The sequence below is a fragment of the Orcinus orca genome, chromosome 13, assembly GCF_937001465.1.
Source record: "Orcinus orca chromosome 13, mOrcOrc1.1, whole genome shotgun sequence".
Lineage (NCBI taxonomy): Eukaryota > Metazoa > Chordata > Mammalia > Artiodactyla > Delphinidae > Orcinus > Orcinus orca.
In genome coordinates, this window is record NC_064571.1 from 53,176,799 (window position 1) to 53,192,581 (window position 15,783).

Consider the following 15,783-nt stretch of genomic DNA (forward strand, 5'->3'; position numbering starts at 1 on the left):
TCTATACGGATGGTAAAAGGTAATCCGTGGTTTTACAGCCTGTTGTGTCTAGTACTCACTCCACTTCTCAAAAGTGACACCCCCAGAATTTCCATCTGGAGGAGTTTAGAAACAATCTTAGGAAATGGGTGCTATCCAAGGAGGGAAAGTGGCGGAGCGGTGGAGGTGGTGGTGGGATGAATTGGGAGATTGGGATTGACACGTATACACTAATATGTATAAAGTAACTAATAAGAACCTGCTGTATAAAAAAATAAATAAAATTCAAAAAATAAAGTGGGTGCTGAGGTTGATTTTTGCCTTAAATCTATGCGTATCAAGCCTGAGGTGATTTGGGAAAGGGCCGATGGAGATCCTGGGGCGCTTTAGCCTTTGCAGGCCTCCCTTGGCGCAGAAACTTGTTGCCGACGGCTCTCTGGCGACTCCCGCGCTCTTTAGGTTTCCTTACCACGCATGTGCCTGACGGTCTCGACCCATTTCCTCTGCGTGAGGCTTGCTGCGGGCCCTCCAAGCGTGTGCCCGCCTCCCTTCCCCCGCATCCGGAGGCGAACCTGGCGGGTGCCCCGCGCACGCTCAGGAACCGGCGGACTGAGGCGCCTCCTGGCAACCGGACGCCAGCCTCGGCCTAGGGAGCGAGGCGGCAGCAATGGACCAGCCAATCATGGCCATCGCCTCTGCCGCAGTAAGGGAAGAAGGGAGGCGGGGCGGCCTCGGTACCGCCTTCCTTCCCTGCCCTCCCACCTCCACAACAAAGTTCCCCTCACCGAGCTCCGCCCCAAGTCCCACCTCTTTCTAATCCCGGGCTCTGGCGCCACTCCGCTTCTCCCTACCTTCACGTCGGCGCCTGCGGTCCTTTCTTCCCGATAGGTATTTGAGTGCCACTTCGTTTGCTCTCCTTTTCCCTCGCTCTCCCTTATCCTTCACATTCGCCCTTTGTTTTCTGTGTTGTTCCCCCCCACCCCTTACCTGCTGCTAATTGCACTGGACAACTGTTTTAATAGGGTAATTAGATTTCTTTCATTTTCCCCTCTGCCGAGAGAATGCGTTTGTCCTTCCTTAGTCTATTGGACACGTTTTTGCCCTGCTTCCTACTTTAGTGTTTATAAAATATTTGAAAGTATCTTTGTTTAGTTTTTAAATAAATTTGGGCAAGGGATGTCTAGCCCGTCTTGTGTAAAGTGATTCACCCCTGAAGTGAATTGGAAGTGGGAGATAGGGGAAGTTGAGATCACCTGTCTTGGGCAAAACAAAACGGCAGCTGCCCATTACCTTCCTTTAGATGTATCATGTTTACTTCTCTCTTCTTCCCACCTCATTTCCTTGGTCCTAGGTAGAGGTGGAGACCTGTCTCGACCTGCCTGAAAAAGTTTGATTTCTGTGACTATATATGTGCAACAGAGAAGATTCAACATAAATCTAATAAAGGGAATGTATAGGAAGAAATTCAGACTTAGCAGTGCGTATGAAACAATGCTTTTTTAGAGAAATGCCTATATTTCACAGTAAAACTAAAACCCAAGGGTACTTGTAAGTGGCTATAAGTTGCTAGACAGGAATAATCAATTTTATCTGTTGACTGATTAGATTGTTTATTATTTTTAATGCCTTGTTGCTTGAGATAATCTATATTTCATAGTAATAACAAAAGTATTCTAAATGAAAGTAGAACTCAATATTTTAATGATTTTTACCTACTGCAAATAGCACAAAAGGAAAAAACTAAACAACCGTGTTCTGTTGACAGTGAAGCTGAAACAAATATGGGATAATGAGTGGGTGTAACTATGGAAGACAAGAGCGTCCTTGGAAACTGAAGAATATCAAAATAATCTGCTTCTTAACTTGACAGATGAGATGTTAAAAATAAAAGCTGCCACTTACTGAGCCCTGGTTGTGGGTACAGGTTTTACAATGCCTTATTTTCATGCCAGGCCTGGTGCCTTTTTTTGTATTCCTAAGAGGAAGCTGAGGTTCATGAGGATTAACTTATCTAGTGCTCCTAGCCAGTGGCCGAGCTGGAGTTCAAGCCCAAGTCATAGCATATGTAAATCCAGGAAATGGCAGTGTTCAACATTTGCCATATCGCCAGGAATTTGTATCCCAATATCCCATTAATTTGATGACTATACATTTTTACCTTGAGCTCCCTGAGCCATAAATCTTAATAACAATTATACTAACACAATTTTGGGTTCATACAACTCTTTTCTTCCTAAGAGCACCAAATTTTGTCACCTCTAATTATTCTCGTGACATCTCTGTGAGATGGGGATGTTTATTACTCTAATTTACCCAAAGGGAATTTAGTTGTTTAAAAAGCAATTAAGATCATAAAATAGTAATTTAAGGAAATATTACAGGCAAAATTTATCATTATGTAGCTTTTAGTTTAATTCAGGCTGACCAGTTTGGTACTGGTATCCATTTCTTCAAGTACATGTTTTATAAGTGATATTTAACTTCCAGGGATCACTTCTAAAATGAATAAGCACATTTTATGTTTATTAATAGAAACCAAGCCAGAAGTCATCTTTTGAAAGAGAAGGATGGTGGAGAATAACATTAAGAGTATGTATATTTTCATCCTTTCCTATTCAAAGTATTCTCATTCTTATTAGTATTATAATCAGTCTAACCTGATTAAGTCACTAATACTTAATTTTAAGAAAACAATGGTTGTTCAAATCTACATGGGCCTTATTTCATATTTATAATTTTAGTATCAGCATATGACTGAGAAACTAACTTTAAATTTTGAATGCAGTAAAAGCTTGGAAGTAAAAACCCTAGGAATCCAGGTGTTTTACAGGATATCTTGATAAAGTCAACCTAGTTTATGACCTTGGTGAGATTACACAAGGAAGAAAAAGCATGCATTCTGGAAATGTGTTTGATTTTGGTTGCTATCTTACTTAGATAAAAAGTAAGAGTCTATGATAACTTTTGTTAACATGATCAGTGTATGAAAACAAGACGGTAATATACAAAAGAAAGATGACTGGAAGATCTGCCTCTCAAGATACATTGTTTCTATATGGCAGAAATATTTTCTGTTCACACCTTTCTATAACAGAGGGGCCTCGGGAGCTAAAGCCTCCTTGGAATTGAACTAATTTTAATGGTAGAACTGAGCTGAGTGCTCAGTGGGAAGATGGCCACAAAAGCAGCAGCAACTAAACTGTCAGGTCTGGCCATTCAGCCATACTGTGGCTGTGATTTGAAAGTACCAAACCTCTTATGGGACTAATTAGGCCATGTGTTCTGCCAATTCATCCTCAGTCTCGTGTTATTATCCTTTAGCTTCCCACTTGAGGGCTAGAAAGAAACACGTGGTATCTACTAAGAAGAAGTAGGATAACTTCTGTTTAGTCACGAAGCTTATCCTGAGGGGTCTCATGAGAGGCCTGACATTTACAGTCAAATTGAATCTCAAGTTTAAGTATCTCTGAAGCTGCTTTTTAAAAAGTTAAAACTTCAGCTATGGCCGTAACCCATTTGCTATAATTTAGCAATTGTCTCAGAAAGGAAATCATCGTGATTGTCTTGAAATATTGTTCTGGCGGGAGTGTTGACTCTATTTGATAGAATCTTATTAAACTGTAAAACAAAGAGAAATGCTACTTAGGAGTGACCTTTGCAAGAATGATGCTTTAAGAGATGTTAACCAGTTTACACACTGACTTTAAAAATGATGTCAATTCTCCACAGAACACTCCTAATCCTGGCACTTACCACTTGAAAACTTTTATTGAAGAATCTCTATCAAATCCAGTGATAGCAACATACAGTTTTAAAAATGAAGGAAGGAAAAAACCACCTCTTCTGCAAAGAAACGATCTGGTACTAAATGACCTTCCCCAGTACATGCCTCCTGACTCCTTGGACTTGTTAAAGAAGCACGTGGCCACCTACTCGTTTAAAGACAAACCACGGTCAAACCCCAGCACGCTGGTTTACAGAGATCAGGTAAAGCACTACTAGCAGCTGGCTTTGTATGGGAAAGCTACCAAGAGGCCCTGAGGAAAATATTCTCTATACTTAGAGTGTATCTTCCCCAGGAGAAACTGAAAACCTGTAGAATGCCTTATGTCATCCAGAAATCAAACAAAGGGCTGTCTCATTTGCAAATATATCCAGCAAGGTGTATCCCTGTGAGACCTCCTCAACCTAAAGTGAGTGCATGGGGAAATTTTTTTTCCCTCGCTGGGAACTGTTGGCAGGATTCCTCTGACTTGGGGTCTTATCTGTGATGGGCCCATGCTTCTGGTCTCTTCAAGCATTGATATGGTATGCCCTCTTCTTTTAAAGAGAAAACTTTGCCTTTCAGTCAGTAGTCCTCTTATTAGAGCGTGAGTATAACTATACACCATAGGGAAGCTTTTGCAAGAATTTCTTGTAGAAATGAGCACCCTGGTACCAGGAGGGTCAGGGTGTACTCTCAGCTCCACCGGTTCATGCGTCACATTGAGAATACAGAGAACTGCTTGCTTATAGCCCTGGGCTAGACTCTTCTGAGGGAAGATGTTCCTGACTTGGAAATATTTAAATAACAACACAAGAGCCCATAGATCAAGTACAGAGATAAATAGTGTAAGAGGAAATGCCAGGGGGTGGGATTGAAAGTCTGGAAGGCTCCCTGGATTGAGTAGGACTCAAGCTGGACCTTGGATAACATATGACATTCGTGTGACTCTTAACGGTTTGCTGTGAGCTTCCACATATATTCTCCTAGTAGTTCGTCACAGGCATTCTGTGACGAGATAGGCAAAACGGATGTTAATCCCCATTTTGCAGATGAGAAAACTGCGGTGAATAGAGATGAAGTAACTGGTTCTGAGGCACATAGCTAATAAAGAGCGGAGGCAGTACTTTTAACGGAGAGCTTCTGAGCCCCAATTTGGTGCTTTTCCCAGTCTACCTTGCGCCTCTGGCCTTGAATGAGGGGCAGGATTTCAGGGGGTGGAATCCAAGGGAGGCGTTTCACGGGAGGGGCAGAGCACTGTCTGGGGCCTGCCCAAGGGCCAGAGTTGGGACTTGGACTTTGTTATTTGGGACTTTGGGCCTTAATATCTCCCATTTATAAAGGAGCTAATAATAGTATCAGTCTTCACCACCTTATCAGAATAATATGGTGATAACCTGAGAAGATGCATTGCCACAGGAGGTTGAATTAAATGGAAGGGGTATGGTTAGTAGGGTGGACAAGGAATCTTCAGCAGGATGAGCACGTGTTGTATCCAACCGTGAACCCTTCCTGCAGCTTTGCAAATTATAGCTTTGAGACAGGACAGGATGATAAACGTTCATGGGATAAATCTTATCCCGTTCAGTTCAGTGGCTGAATACAAACACTAAATCAGACTTTTATGACTTGGTGTCAGGTAAGCAGGCAACGTGTGAAATTGTTCTGGCCGCCTCCAATACAAAATCATTCTTCGTTAGCCTCCCTCGCCATTTACTTCTCTTCTGCTTCCTCTCTTCTGGCTTTTAGAGGTTTCTAAGGGTAGGCCCAGGCCCACTGCTGAAAGGAGAAAACATAGATGGTTGGTATTAGGCAAAATTTAAAGCTTTAAAAGACCAAAAGAGTGTGGCTTACCCAGAGGGATGGATAAAAACCTTCTGAAAACATACTTTTCCTGTTTCTTTCCTTCTCCTCTCTCTCCCTACCTCCCACAAAGGCTTGAGCTCCAGAAACTGGAAGAATTAAATGTTTTCCTAATTTTCTGTTTCAAAGGCATATAATAATATATTCACGAGAGAAGAGCTATTCAGATGTAACCCTGTTTAGTGACCAATAAAATTCATAATTCTGGTAAAGCAACTATACTCCAATAAAAATTAATTAAAAAAATAAAAGAAATCCCTGCCTATTCTAAGGCTATACACATATTCTCCTATGCTTTCTTCTAGAAACTTTATAGTTCTATCTAGGCATATGATCCTGCTTGCATTAAAGTGTATGAAGTGAAGGAGGAGAAAAAAATTCATAGTTCTGTTTTTTTAATAGCAGAACTCAGTAAAATAATAATTGGAATTCGAGGTAGATACAGTATACATTATTATTTATTAAGATAGAACAGCATTCTCAAGCGTCATGATTTTTAATAGAATATTCACATTATACCTTGTTAGTGCTGTCCTTCATTTGTAAGAAAGTTTTTACTATTTTTAACACCTTTATTCTGAAGCATGTAACTCAAGAGGAGAATCTATATCAAAGAATCATATGTGCATAGATATATTTATATTTATATTCACATTTGAATGTGCATGTGTGCATACTCATCTATATCTGGCTCTTTCCAAAGAGTATTTGGTATAGGCCTACAACTTTTACAGTAATTTTTTTCTTATTAGAGAAATAATGTTTTTATTTTAGAATATATGTACAGAAGTGGGACTTTTCTCTCCATTATATAATTTTATGACCTGCTTTTTCCCAGTGTTGCAGTCATCCCAGTAACCCCTGTGTTACTCCACCTTATTTCTGGATGATTTTAGCTCCCTTTGCACCCTGTCACTCTTTTCCACTACTCCTGTCATAATTTCAGTACACGCGTAGATGATGATTTTCCAACAATCTGGCTTCTCAGTTCCTTGAACTCTCCTGCACTTCAGCCCTCACTCCTTAAATTTTTTTCAACACCAATCATTTCTACCCTCCTTAATTTCAGTTGCACGCATCCCACTCTGATCACTGTCCCCTGATCTTCTGCCTTACCCACTCTAGTATCCCAACCTCAACAATTTTTCTGTTCTCACCCAGTCTACAATCCATTGATCTCACTGTTGCCCAAAAAATGAGTTTGCCTCCTGATGGGTGTCGAACCAAAAGATACAACTAAGCCAAAGAGAGGGAGGAGGAAGGATTTATTACTTGCAGTGAGTTAGGAGAAAACAGGTATCTTTCCCAAAGCAGTGTCTCCCCAACAGCAAAATTGGGGAAGTCTAAAGCTAAAGGTACATGCATATTCATGAGGGGGCTTGAGCAGAGGAGAATTCAGCGTAGGATCAGGGCAAAGGTCGACAGAGTCCAAGTTTTAGTTGATTGAAGTCAGGAGGGTCAGCATCATCCTATCCTCCACCTGGGTGGAGGCCTTAGTTCCTGCAGAACTCAAAGACGCATATCCAATTGTTAACGTATATCCCTTGAGGAGGAACTGGGACTCTGTTTTATTGCTGACCTATTGTTCCTTGACTGTTTTTCCTTTGTTCCTTCACTCCCTCACTTCCCTTAAGATCATTAATTACCGAGGCCAGGTTTAGATCACAAAATGGCTTAGGCCAAAAATGGCTTCTCTTATGTCAGGAAAGCCATGCCTCGTTCTCTTTCTCTGGGGACTCTCTACCATATCTGCTTATACTACCACCTTTCATTGCCTCTCAACTTTCAGTGCTTTCCTTCCTTTCAAAGCTTAAGTTAATCATAAGAGTTATTCCCTGCACACGCCCTCAATTCCCTGGCCCCTGATGGCTCATCTTACTTGTTTGGCAAAGCCACAACCCTGGTCAAATCTCTCTTCGAACTTTGAACCTGCATCTGTGTAACCAAATGACTAGTCTCATTTTAAATTCTTCACCTCCTGTGGGCCCAGAATGGACTTCCCTAGTCTGTTTACTCTCCCATTCTCCAGGGTAGCTTTCTCTCACATCTCCCCTCTTTCCAAACCCCTGACACCTCCTCCTCAATCTTCATTCTTGTTTTCCTCTTCTCAGCCTTTTGGCCGATTCAGCCCCTCTTCCCTGCCCTCTTCCTGTTGGAACGCCAGGCACACAACACTTCTTCCCCATCTACACTCACTCCCCGCTGATCTGATTCAGTCTCAAGGCTTTGAACACCAGTTATTTGTTTATAATTTCTGAATGTATATCTCCTGCCCAGCCTTCTCTGTTGAACTCCAGACTTGTATATCCAACTGCCTTTTTGACTTCTCCATTTTATGTCGAAATTTAGGGTTTCTCACCCTTGGCACTACTGACTCTTGGGTCAGGATAATTCTCTGTGGTAGGAGGCGGTTCAGTGCTTTGTAGGATGTTTAGCAGCATTTCAGGATAATTAGATGCCAATTAGCAATCCCCCCCTCCCCGTTGTAACAACTGAAACTGTCTCCAGACATTGTCCAAGTGTCCCCTGAAGAAGGGGGGAACCAAAAACCAAAAAAACACTCCTGATTGAGAACCTCCGGGTTCAGCTTTGTGATAGTCGGTGTGATCTCTGAGTGGCTGTTTTCAGGGCCAACAGGTTGATGGTGGATAGGCTTCATTTGTGACCTCATCTCTTGTGTCACCCCTCACTCTCATCCTGCCCCACTGGCCTCATCCTGGCTGCTTCTTGAATTTGCTACTCCCACTCTGACCTCAGGGTCTTTGCACTGGATGTTCCTTCATATGCTCTTATCCCAGACATCTGCGTGGCTTATCCCCTCTCCTTCAAGTCTTTGTTCAAGTGTCACCTTCTCAATGAGCCTCATTTAAATTGGCCACCTGACACTTCTGACCTTCCTACCCTGCTCTTTCATGGTTTCCATAGCACCTAGAGCCCTCAATATACTATATAATTTATTTGCACTTTGCATTTATTATTTGTTGTCTGCCTCCTTCCGTGAGAGTGAAGCTTCATGAGGACATGAATACTTACCCACTTTGTTCAGTGCTACATCTTTGCCTCTAGAACAGTGTCTGATGGTTAATATTTGTTGAATGCATGAACGAATTAATGATTGCTTACATTTCTGAAATCTGACTCGGCCTTACTCGTTTTGGTTCCTTGGATGTGTGATTACCTTTGACTGTGTGTTGCTCGTTCCCACTGAAAGGTTGTTTTCATGAATTCCCTAAGATGAAAGCCTTTTTCCTTCAGAGAAGGTTTGCTTTTGGTTCTGCTAATACTTAGGGGAGCTACCAGTTTGGTGCCACTTGAAATACACTGCTTATGTATTCTTGGATCACTCTAGTGATGGGCATTTGGACTGAATCCATGAAAGGAACCAGCCCACGGTTACAGTGTCTCAAGGATGTGTTTCTTCCCCCTCTCCCAGTTCTCCTTAGCACCAAGACAACTCTTTTTGCAGTCCCTAGCATTGGGGTGAGGTGGTAGGTTTGCTTTCAGGAAGTCCCCTTTTAGGGCCTCCAACTCCTGTTGGTAGGACTTCCATTAAATCAGCGACATTGATGGTCCAGGCTTTGGCTTCTGGATCCTTCTAGGGCTCTGAAGTTCACTCAAACCCAGCTCTGTTCCTCTGCTGAGTTTAGTCTGGACCAGCATACATCCTCTGAGCAAAACTGGGCCATTTGCCTGTCTGGTTTCTTGCTATCTCTTGGTTTGGGGGGTTTATATTCCTTATTGTCATCAATTTCATATCTTTTTAAAAGCTCTTGTCTATTTTTAATATTTCAACTCTCATTTCTAGTAGTTGTCTGCAGTGCGAAGTTTCATCATCCAAATAACCTAGCCTGCCATTAGCAGAAAGCAGAACTCTTTTTTCCCTTGGAAGTATATTGTGAATCTTTTCCACACCATCATGTATTCTCTACATCATTTTAAATAGCTGCATAGTATTCTACTGTAAGGACATAACCTAATACTAATACTGCATATTCAGTCATTTCCTGCTTTTAGTCAGAGAGTGGAGTTGTTGAGGAACAGGCATGTAGATGGCTAAGTCTTCTGAGATGCATTGCCAAAAATGCCCCACAGAAAAATTGTGCCCTAGTGCCACTCCACCTTGCAGAGTATAAGTCCAGGACCATTTAAAATGCACTGTTTATGTTTTCAACTGGAAACCTGGATCCAGTGATTTAAATGGGAAAGTTTAAAGCCTAAGCTTGAAATCAACATGGTAGGGGAGTTTCAGAGCAACCCAAAGTCAAATAAGTCAGTGCCAGAGTTTCCCTACAATGAACAGGGCGAGGAGAAGATAGTGACTCTGCCCCAGTCTGTAGGCAATGAGTCAGTACTGGCCAAGGTCAGCCAATGCAGAAGAGTAGAGTGCTATCAGGTAGTGAAGCCGCAAGGGAGTTTCAAGAAACACCGACCACTAACTGCATGGCTTCAACACTCTTGCATCAAAGGGTAAAAATGAGTCATGCTCTCTTATAATGCAATTGAAATGGACATTCTGGTTTAAAAATGAGCAGAGGCATCAAAAAAAAACTATTAGTTCTAAATGAATTTGGTGAAGTTGCAGGGTACAAGATTAATATACAGAAATCTGTTGCTTTTCTATACTCTAATAATGAAAGAGAAAGCAAGAAGACAATCTCAGTTAAAATCACAGCAAAAATAATAAAATACCTAGGAATAAACTTAACCAAGGAGGTGAAAGGCCTATACTCTGAAAACTATAAAATACTGATGAAACAAAATTGAAAGTGATACAAAGAGATGGAAAGATATTTCACATTCATGGCTTGGAAGAGTTAGTATGGTTAAAACGTCCATACTTCCCAAAGAAATCTACAGATTTAATGTAATCCCTATGAAAATACCCATGACATTTTTCATATAACTAGAACAAATAATCTTAAAATTTATACGGAACCACAGAAGACCCTGAATAGCCAAAGCAATCTTGAGATAAAAGAACGAAGCTGGAATTATGACTCTCCCTGACTTCAGACTATACTACAAAGCTATAGTGAGCAAAACAGCATGGTACTGGCACAAAAACAGACACATAGATTAATGGAACAGAATAGAGAGCCCAGAAGCAAACCCACGCACTTACGGTCAGTTAAGCTATGACAAAGGAGGCAAGAATATACAATGGGGAAAAGACTGTCTCGTCAGTAAGTGCTGCTGGGAAAACTGGGCAGCTACATCTGAAAGAATGAAATTAGAACATTTTCCCACATCATATACAAAAATAAGCTCAATGGATTAAAGACCTAAATGTAAGACCAGAAACCATAAAACTTCTAGAACAAAACATAGGCAGAACATTCTCTGACATAAATTGCTGCAATATTTTTTTGGATATGTCTCCTGAGGCAAAGGAAACTAAAGCAAAAATAAACAAATGGGACCTAATTAAATTTAAAAGCTTTTGCACAGCAAAGGAAACCATCAACAAAATGAAAAGACAACCTACTAAGTGGGAGAAAATATTTGCAAATGATATAACCAATAAGGAAGGTGTTAGTATATAAAATAGATAAACAGTTCACACAACGCAATATAAAAAAAAAAAAAAAACCCAAAACCAAGACAATTAAAAATGGTAGAAGACCTGAATAGACATTTTTCCAAAGAAGACATACAGATGGCCAGCAGACACATGAAAAGATGTTCAACATTGCTAATGATCAGAGAAATGCAAATAAAAATGAACAAATGATACGAGCTAGCAATTCACAAAGAGATATACCAGTTGCTAAAAAACATCAAGTGATGCTTGGCTTCCACTAATTATTAAATAATTACAAAAGAACAAAAGCAGGTAGACACAATTTTTTGCCTGTCAGATGATCAACAATTTAAGTTGGATGATACCCATTATATTGGCAAAGGGAGTACAGAAAGAGATATTCTGTATGCATACAAATTGTTGCAAGTATTTTGGAGGGTGGTTTGACGATTCTTGTTCATATTTTAAATGCACATAGGGACCATTCCACTGTGAGGACTTTACCCTAAAAATGGTCTTTTTAAAAAATATATTAATTTTATTTATTTAATTTCTTTATTTTTTTGGCTGCGTCAGGTCTAAGTTGCAGCATGCGGGATCTTTCACTGCTGCGTGTGGGCTTCTCTAGTTGTGGTATGTCGTCTTCTCTCTAGTTGTGGCGTGGGTTTTTTTTTTCTCTCTCTAGTTGTGGCACACCGGCTCCAGGCACACCTGGGCTCTATAGTTTGTGGCACACAGGCTCTCTCCTTGAGGCACGCAAGCTCAATAGTTCCTACAAATAGTCTTATGAAAGTACAGTGAGATATTTATATAAAATACTGCAGCATTGTTCATAAATTTATCTAACTAGAGGGCTAGTTATATAATGCTACAACCATACAATGCTGTGCTACCATTAAAAATAATGAGGTATATCTATCTGTGTTGGTATGGCAACACCTCCAAGATATATTATTAAATGAAAAAACTCAAGGAACAGACCAATATTTACAGCATAATCCCATTTGTAAAAATAAAAATAAATATATATACGATGTTAAATGCATACTTGTTTTCTCGGGTGATACTTAAGCAATCATTAACAGTGGTTTCCATTAAGGAAGCAGAGGTTAGGTAGGGGGCAAAGAGACTTACCTTTAATTTTTTTTTCTTTCTATAGATTTGACTTGTTTTCAGTGTGCAAGTAATAGTCTTTTCATTCATGTTCATTTGTAGAAATCAAAAAATTTTCCAACTAATATTTTTGCTATTATTTCTTTTCATTTTCCATTTTAAAACTTATTCACTTCCTAGGCTAGAGACATTTCAATGAAAAGCACAATTAAACAAAATTTAAAATTGCCTCAAACTTCTGTCTAGATTAGCTTCAGCATTGTCTTAGAAGATGAAACTTATGTGAAAAGATACAAATGTGGTGATTCTGCCCACCCCTCCCCACCTCCCAATATCTGTTTTAGGTCAAAAGGAGGTAGGCAGGTTGGAATGGCACCTCTATTAACTCAGAGAATGAATCCAAGGATCCATTTCAATGTGTTCAAAAGACGTCCTTGAACAGCTGATTGGGAGATGACGGTTGAGAAAATCTAACCGGTTCATTGGTTTTTGTTAGCTGTGTTCATAGCTGTGATCAAGTATCTCTGAAGACATGGTTATTTGCAAAGTGCTCCATGGTAAAATAATGGCTGAAAGAATGAATTTTCAACAGGATGGTTTTTCATTGAGCAAGGTGTCAACAGAGAGAAATTTTGTGCCTAGGAGGGGGCTGGCAGGTAATACTTCAGGGAACCGAAGACTTAAGTGTTAGAATAATGAAGAGCAAAGCATAGATAAGATGGAACAATTCATCATGCAATTAAATGAAAACAAAAATGGTGCTCATGGGCTTCCCTGGTGGCGCAGTGGTTGAGAGTCCGCCTGCCGATGCAGGGGACACGGGTTCGTGCCCCGGTCCGGGAGGATCCCACATGCCACGGAGCGGCTGGGCCCATGAGCCATGGCCACTGAGCCTGCGCGTCTGGAGCCTGTGCTCCGCAACGGGAGAGGCCACAACAGTGAGAGGCCCCCGTACCTCAAAAATAAAGAAAAAAAAATGGTGCTCAAAGTTGGCTCATTTAGCAGGTATTATTTGAGGATGAACTCTCATAGAGCAACTGCAAGGCAGAGCAGTGATTGTCACAAGTAAATTTGTGAAGAGAATGGTAAATGAAAGTGAATCTGAAAGACGGATACAGAAGACATCTCAGGGACTGGGACTCACATAGTTTCTGGAGCCGATGAAAATTACAGGATGCTGGTAAGAACAACATCATTGGTACCATTAGGCAGGCATCTTTTTGAGAGAGTCCAATGCTGTCTATTTCTCAGACCATAAAGATGTCTGGGTGGTGAGTCACTGATACTTCCACGTGAAGCAAGAGGCCATTTCTCAAAGAAGACACACTGGATGAAATTTCCACCAGTAGTACCTAAAAATATTGTACCTGACAGTCTTTTGGCTGCATTCATCTTATGAGTATCCTGATAGGATTTCTAATGGACTGAAAAATCCACCGTAGAAGAGACTGTCTCTCTTCCCGTTGTGAAACATTGCAAACTACCTGGGTGGCTCCACTATCCTTGGGTCTGTGGATATCAGCCCTGAGGTAAGGGAAATAAGGGAGTGTCAGGAACTGGTAAGCACAGAGAGTGGGATGTGTGAAGGAAGGGAGGGAGGGAAGGAAAGAGAATGAGAAGCCAGGGGAAGACTGACCGGACCTCCAGAACTTCCTATGTTCAAGGAGCTGGCAGGGAGGAGTTATATTACCGAATCCTTGGAAGAATCCTTCCCCAAATGGAAGGATTCTACAGTGTTCCTCCTTCTTAGAATCCCTCTCTTGCCTCCCTCAAGGAAGTCTTACCTTCCTTAAAACCCCACTCAAATCTCACTGTCTTTACCATCTTTAGATCCCCCAGTTGGATTTATTTATTTAATTATTTCCCCCAGCTTTATTGAGGTATAATTGACAAATAAAACCGAATATATTTAAGGTGTACAACATGATGATTTGTTTTATATATATGTATGTATGTATGTATATATATATACACACACACACACACATATTGTGAAATGATTACCACAGTCAAGTTAATTAGCACATCTATCACCTCACACAGTTACCATTTTGTGTGTGGGTGTGTGTGTGTGATAAGAGCACATAAGAATGGGGACTTCCCTGGCAGTCCAGTGATTAAGACTCCACACTTGTACTGTGTGGGTTCGATCCCTGGTTGTGGAACTAACATCCCACATGCCATGCAACGCAGCCAAATAATTAAAAGAAAAGCAAGAAAACAAAGCCATAAAGCACATAAGATCTCTCTTAGCAATTTTCAAGTATACAATACAGTATTATTAGCTGTAGTCACCATGCTGTACATTCTATCTCCAGAACTTATTCATCTTATAATAAAGTTTGTACCTTTTGACCAACATCTCCCCATTTCCACCACCTGCCAGTCTGGGAACCACCATTTTACTCTCTGTTTCTATGAGTACAACGCTTTTAGATTGCACATATAAGTGTTACAAAATGGTATTTGTCTTTCTCTGGCTTTTTTCAACTTGGCATAATGTTCTCCAGGTTCATCCATGTTGTTGCAAATGGTAGGCTTTCCTTCTTTTTTATGGCCGAACAACATTCCAATATAGTATACGCATTAAGGGAATATATATCACATTTTCATTATCCATTCATCCATGGATGGGCGCCTAGGTTATTTCCATAGCTCGGTTATTGTGAATAATGCTGCAGTGAACATGGGACTGCAGGTATCTCTTCCAAATATTGATTTTGTTTCCTTCAGATATATACCCAGAAGTGGGATTGCTAGATCATATGGTAGTTCTGTTTTTATTTTTTGAGGAACCTCCATACTGTTTTCCATAATGGCTATACAGTTTTATATTCCTACCAAAGTGCACAAGGGTTCCCTTTTCTCCACATCCTCACCAACACTAGTTATTTCTTGTCTTTTTGATAATAGCCATTCTAACTGATGTGAGGTGATATCTCATTGTGGTTTTGATTTTCATTTCCCTGATGATTAGTGATGTTGAGCACCTTTCCATGTACTTGTTGGTCATTTGTACGTCTTCTATGGAAAAATGTCTCTTCAGGTCTTTTGCCCATTTTTAAATTTGATTACTTGTCTTTTTGCTATTGAGTTGTATGAGTTCCTTATGTATTTTGGATGTTAACACCTTATCAGATATATGGTTTGCAAATATTTTCTCCCATTCCTTAGGTTGTCTTTGCATTTTATTGATTGTTTCCTTGGCTATACTTTGATGTAGTCCCACTTGTTTATTTTTGCTTTTGTTTCCTGTACTTTTGGTGTCATATCTAAAAAAATCATTGCCGAGACCAATGTCAAGGAGATTTTTCTATATGTTTTCTTTTAGGTGTTTTATCATTTCATATGTTATGTTTAAGTATTCAATCATTTTGAGTTAGTATTTGTGCATGAAATAGGGTTTAGTTTTGTTCTCTTGCATGTGGATATCCAGTCTCCCCAGTACCATTTACTGAAGGGACTATCCTTTCCCTATTGTGTATCCTTGGTGCCCTTGTCAAAGATTAGTTGACTGTTTCTGTGTGGATTTATTTCTGGGCTC

The 15,783-nt window shown here is 40.4% G+C and overlaps 1 protein-coding gene across 2 annotated transcripts in view; it reads left to right on the forward strand.

The window, feature by feature from the left end:
* Positions 1–270: 270 nt before the first annotated feature.
* STPG4 (sperm-tail PG-rich repeat containing 4) overlaps positions 271–15,783 on the forward strand; it is a 43,404-nt gene continuing 27,891 nt past the window's right edge. Inside the window, exons 1-3 of one of the 2 annotated variants that reach the window (XM_049695751.1) lie at positions 271–682; positions 2,512–2,568; positions 3,709–3,966. In XM_049695751.1, the coding sequence (XP_049551708.1) occupies positions 647–682; positions 2,512–2,568; positions 3,709–3,966 (351 nt within the window). In that variant the 5' untranslated portion in view covers positions 271–646. The remainder of the gene's footprint in view (positions 683–2,511; positions 2,569–3,708; positions 3,967–15,783) is intronic. The other variant, XM_049695750.1, reaches the window with a different exon arrangement.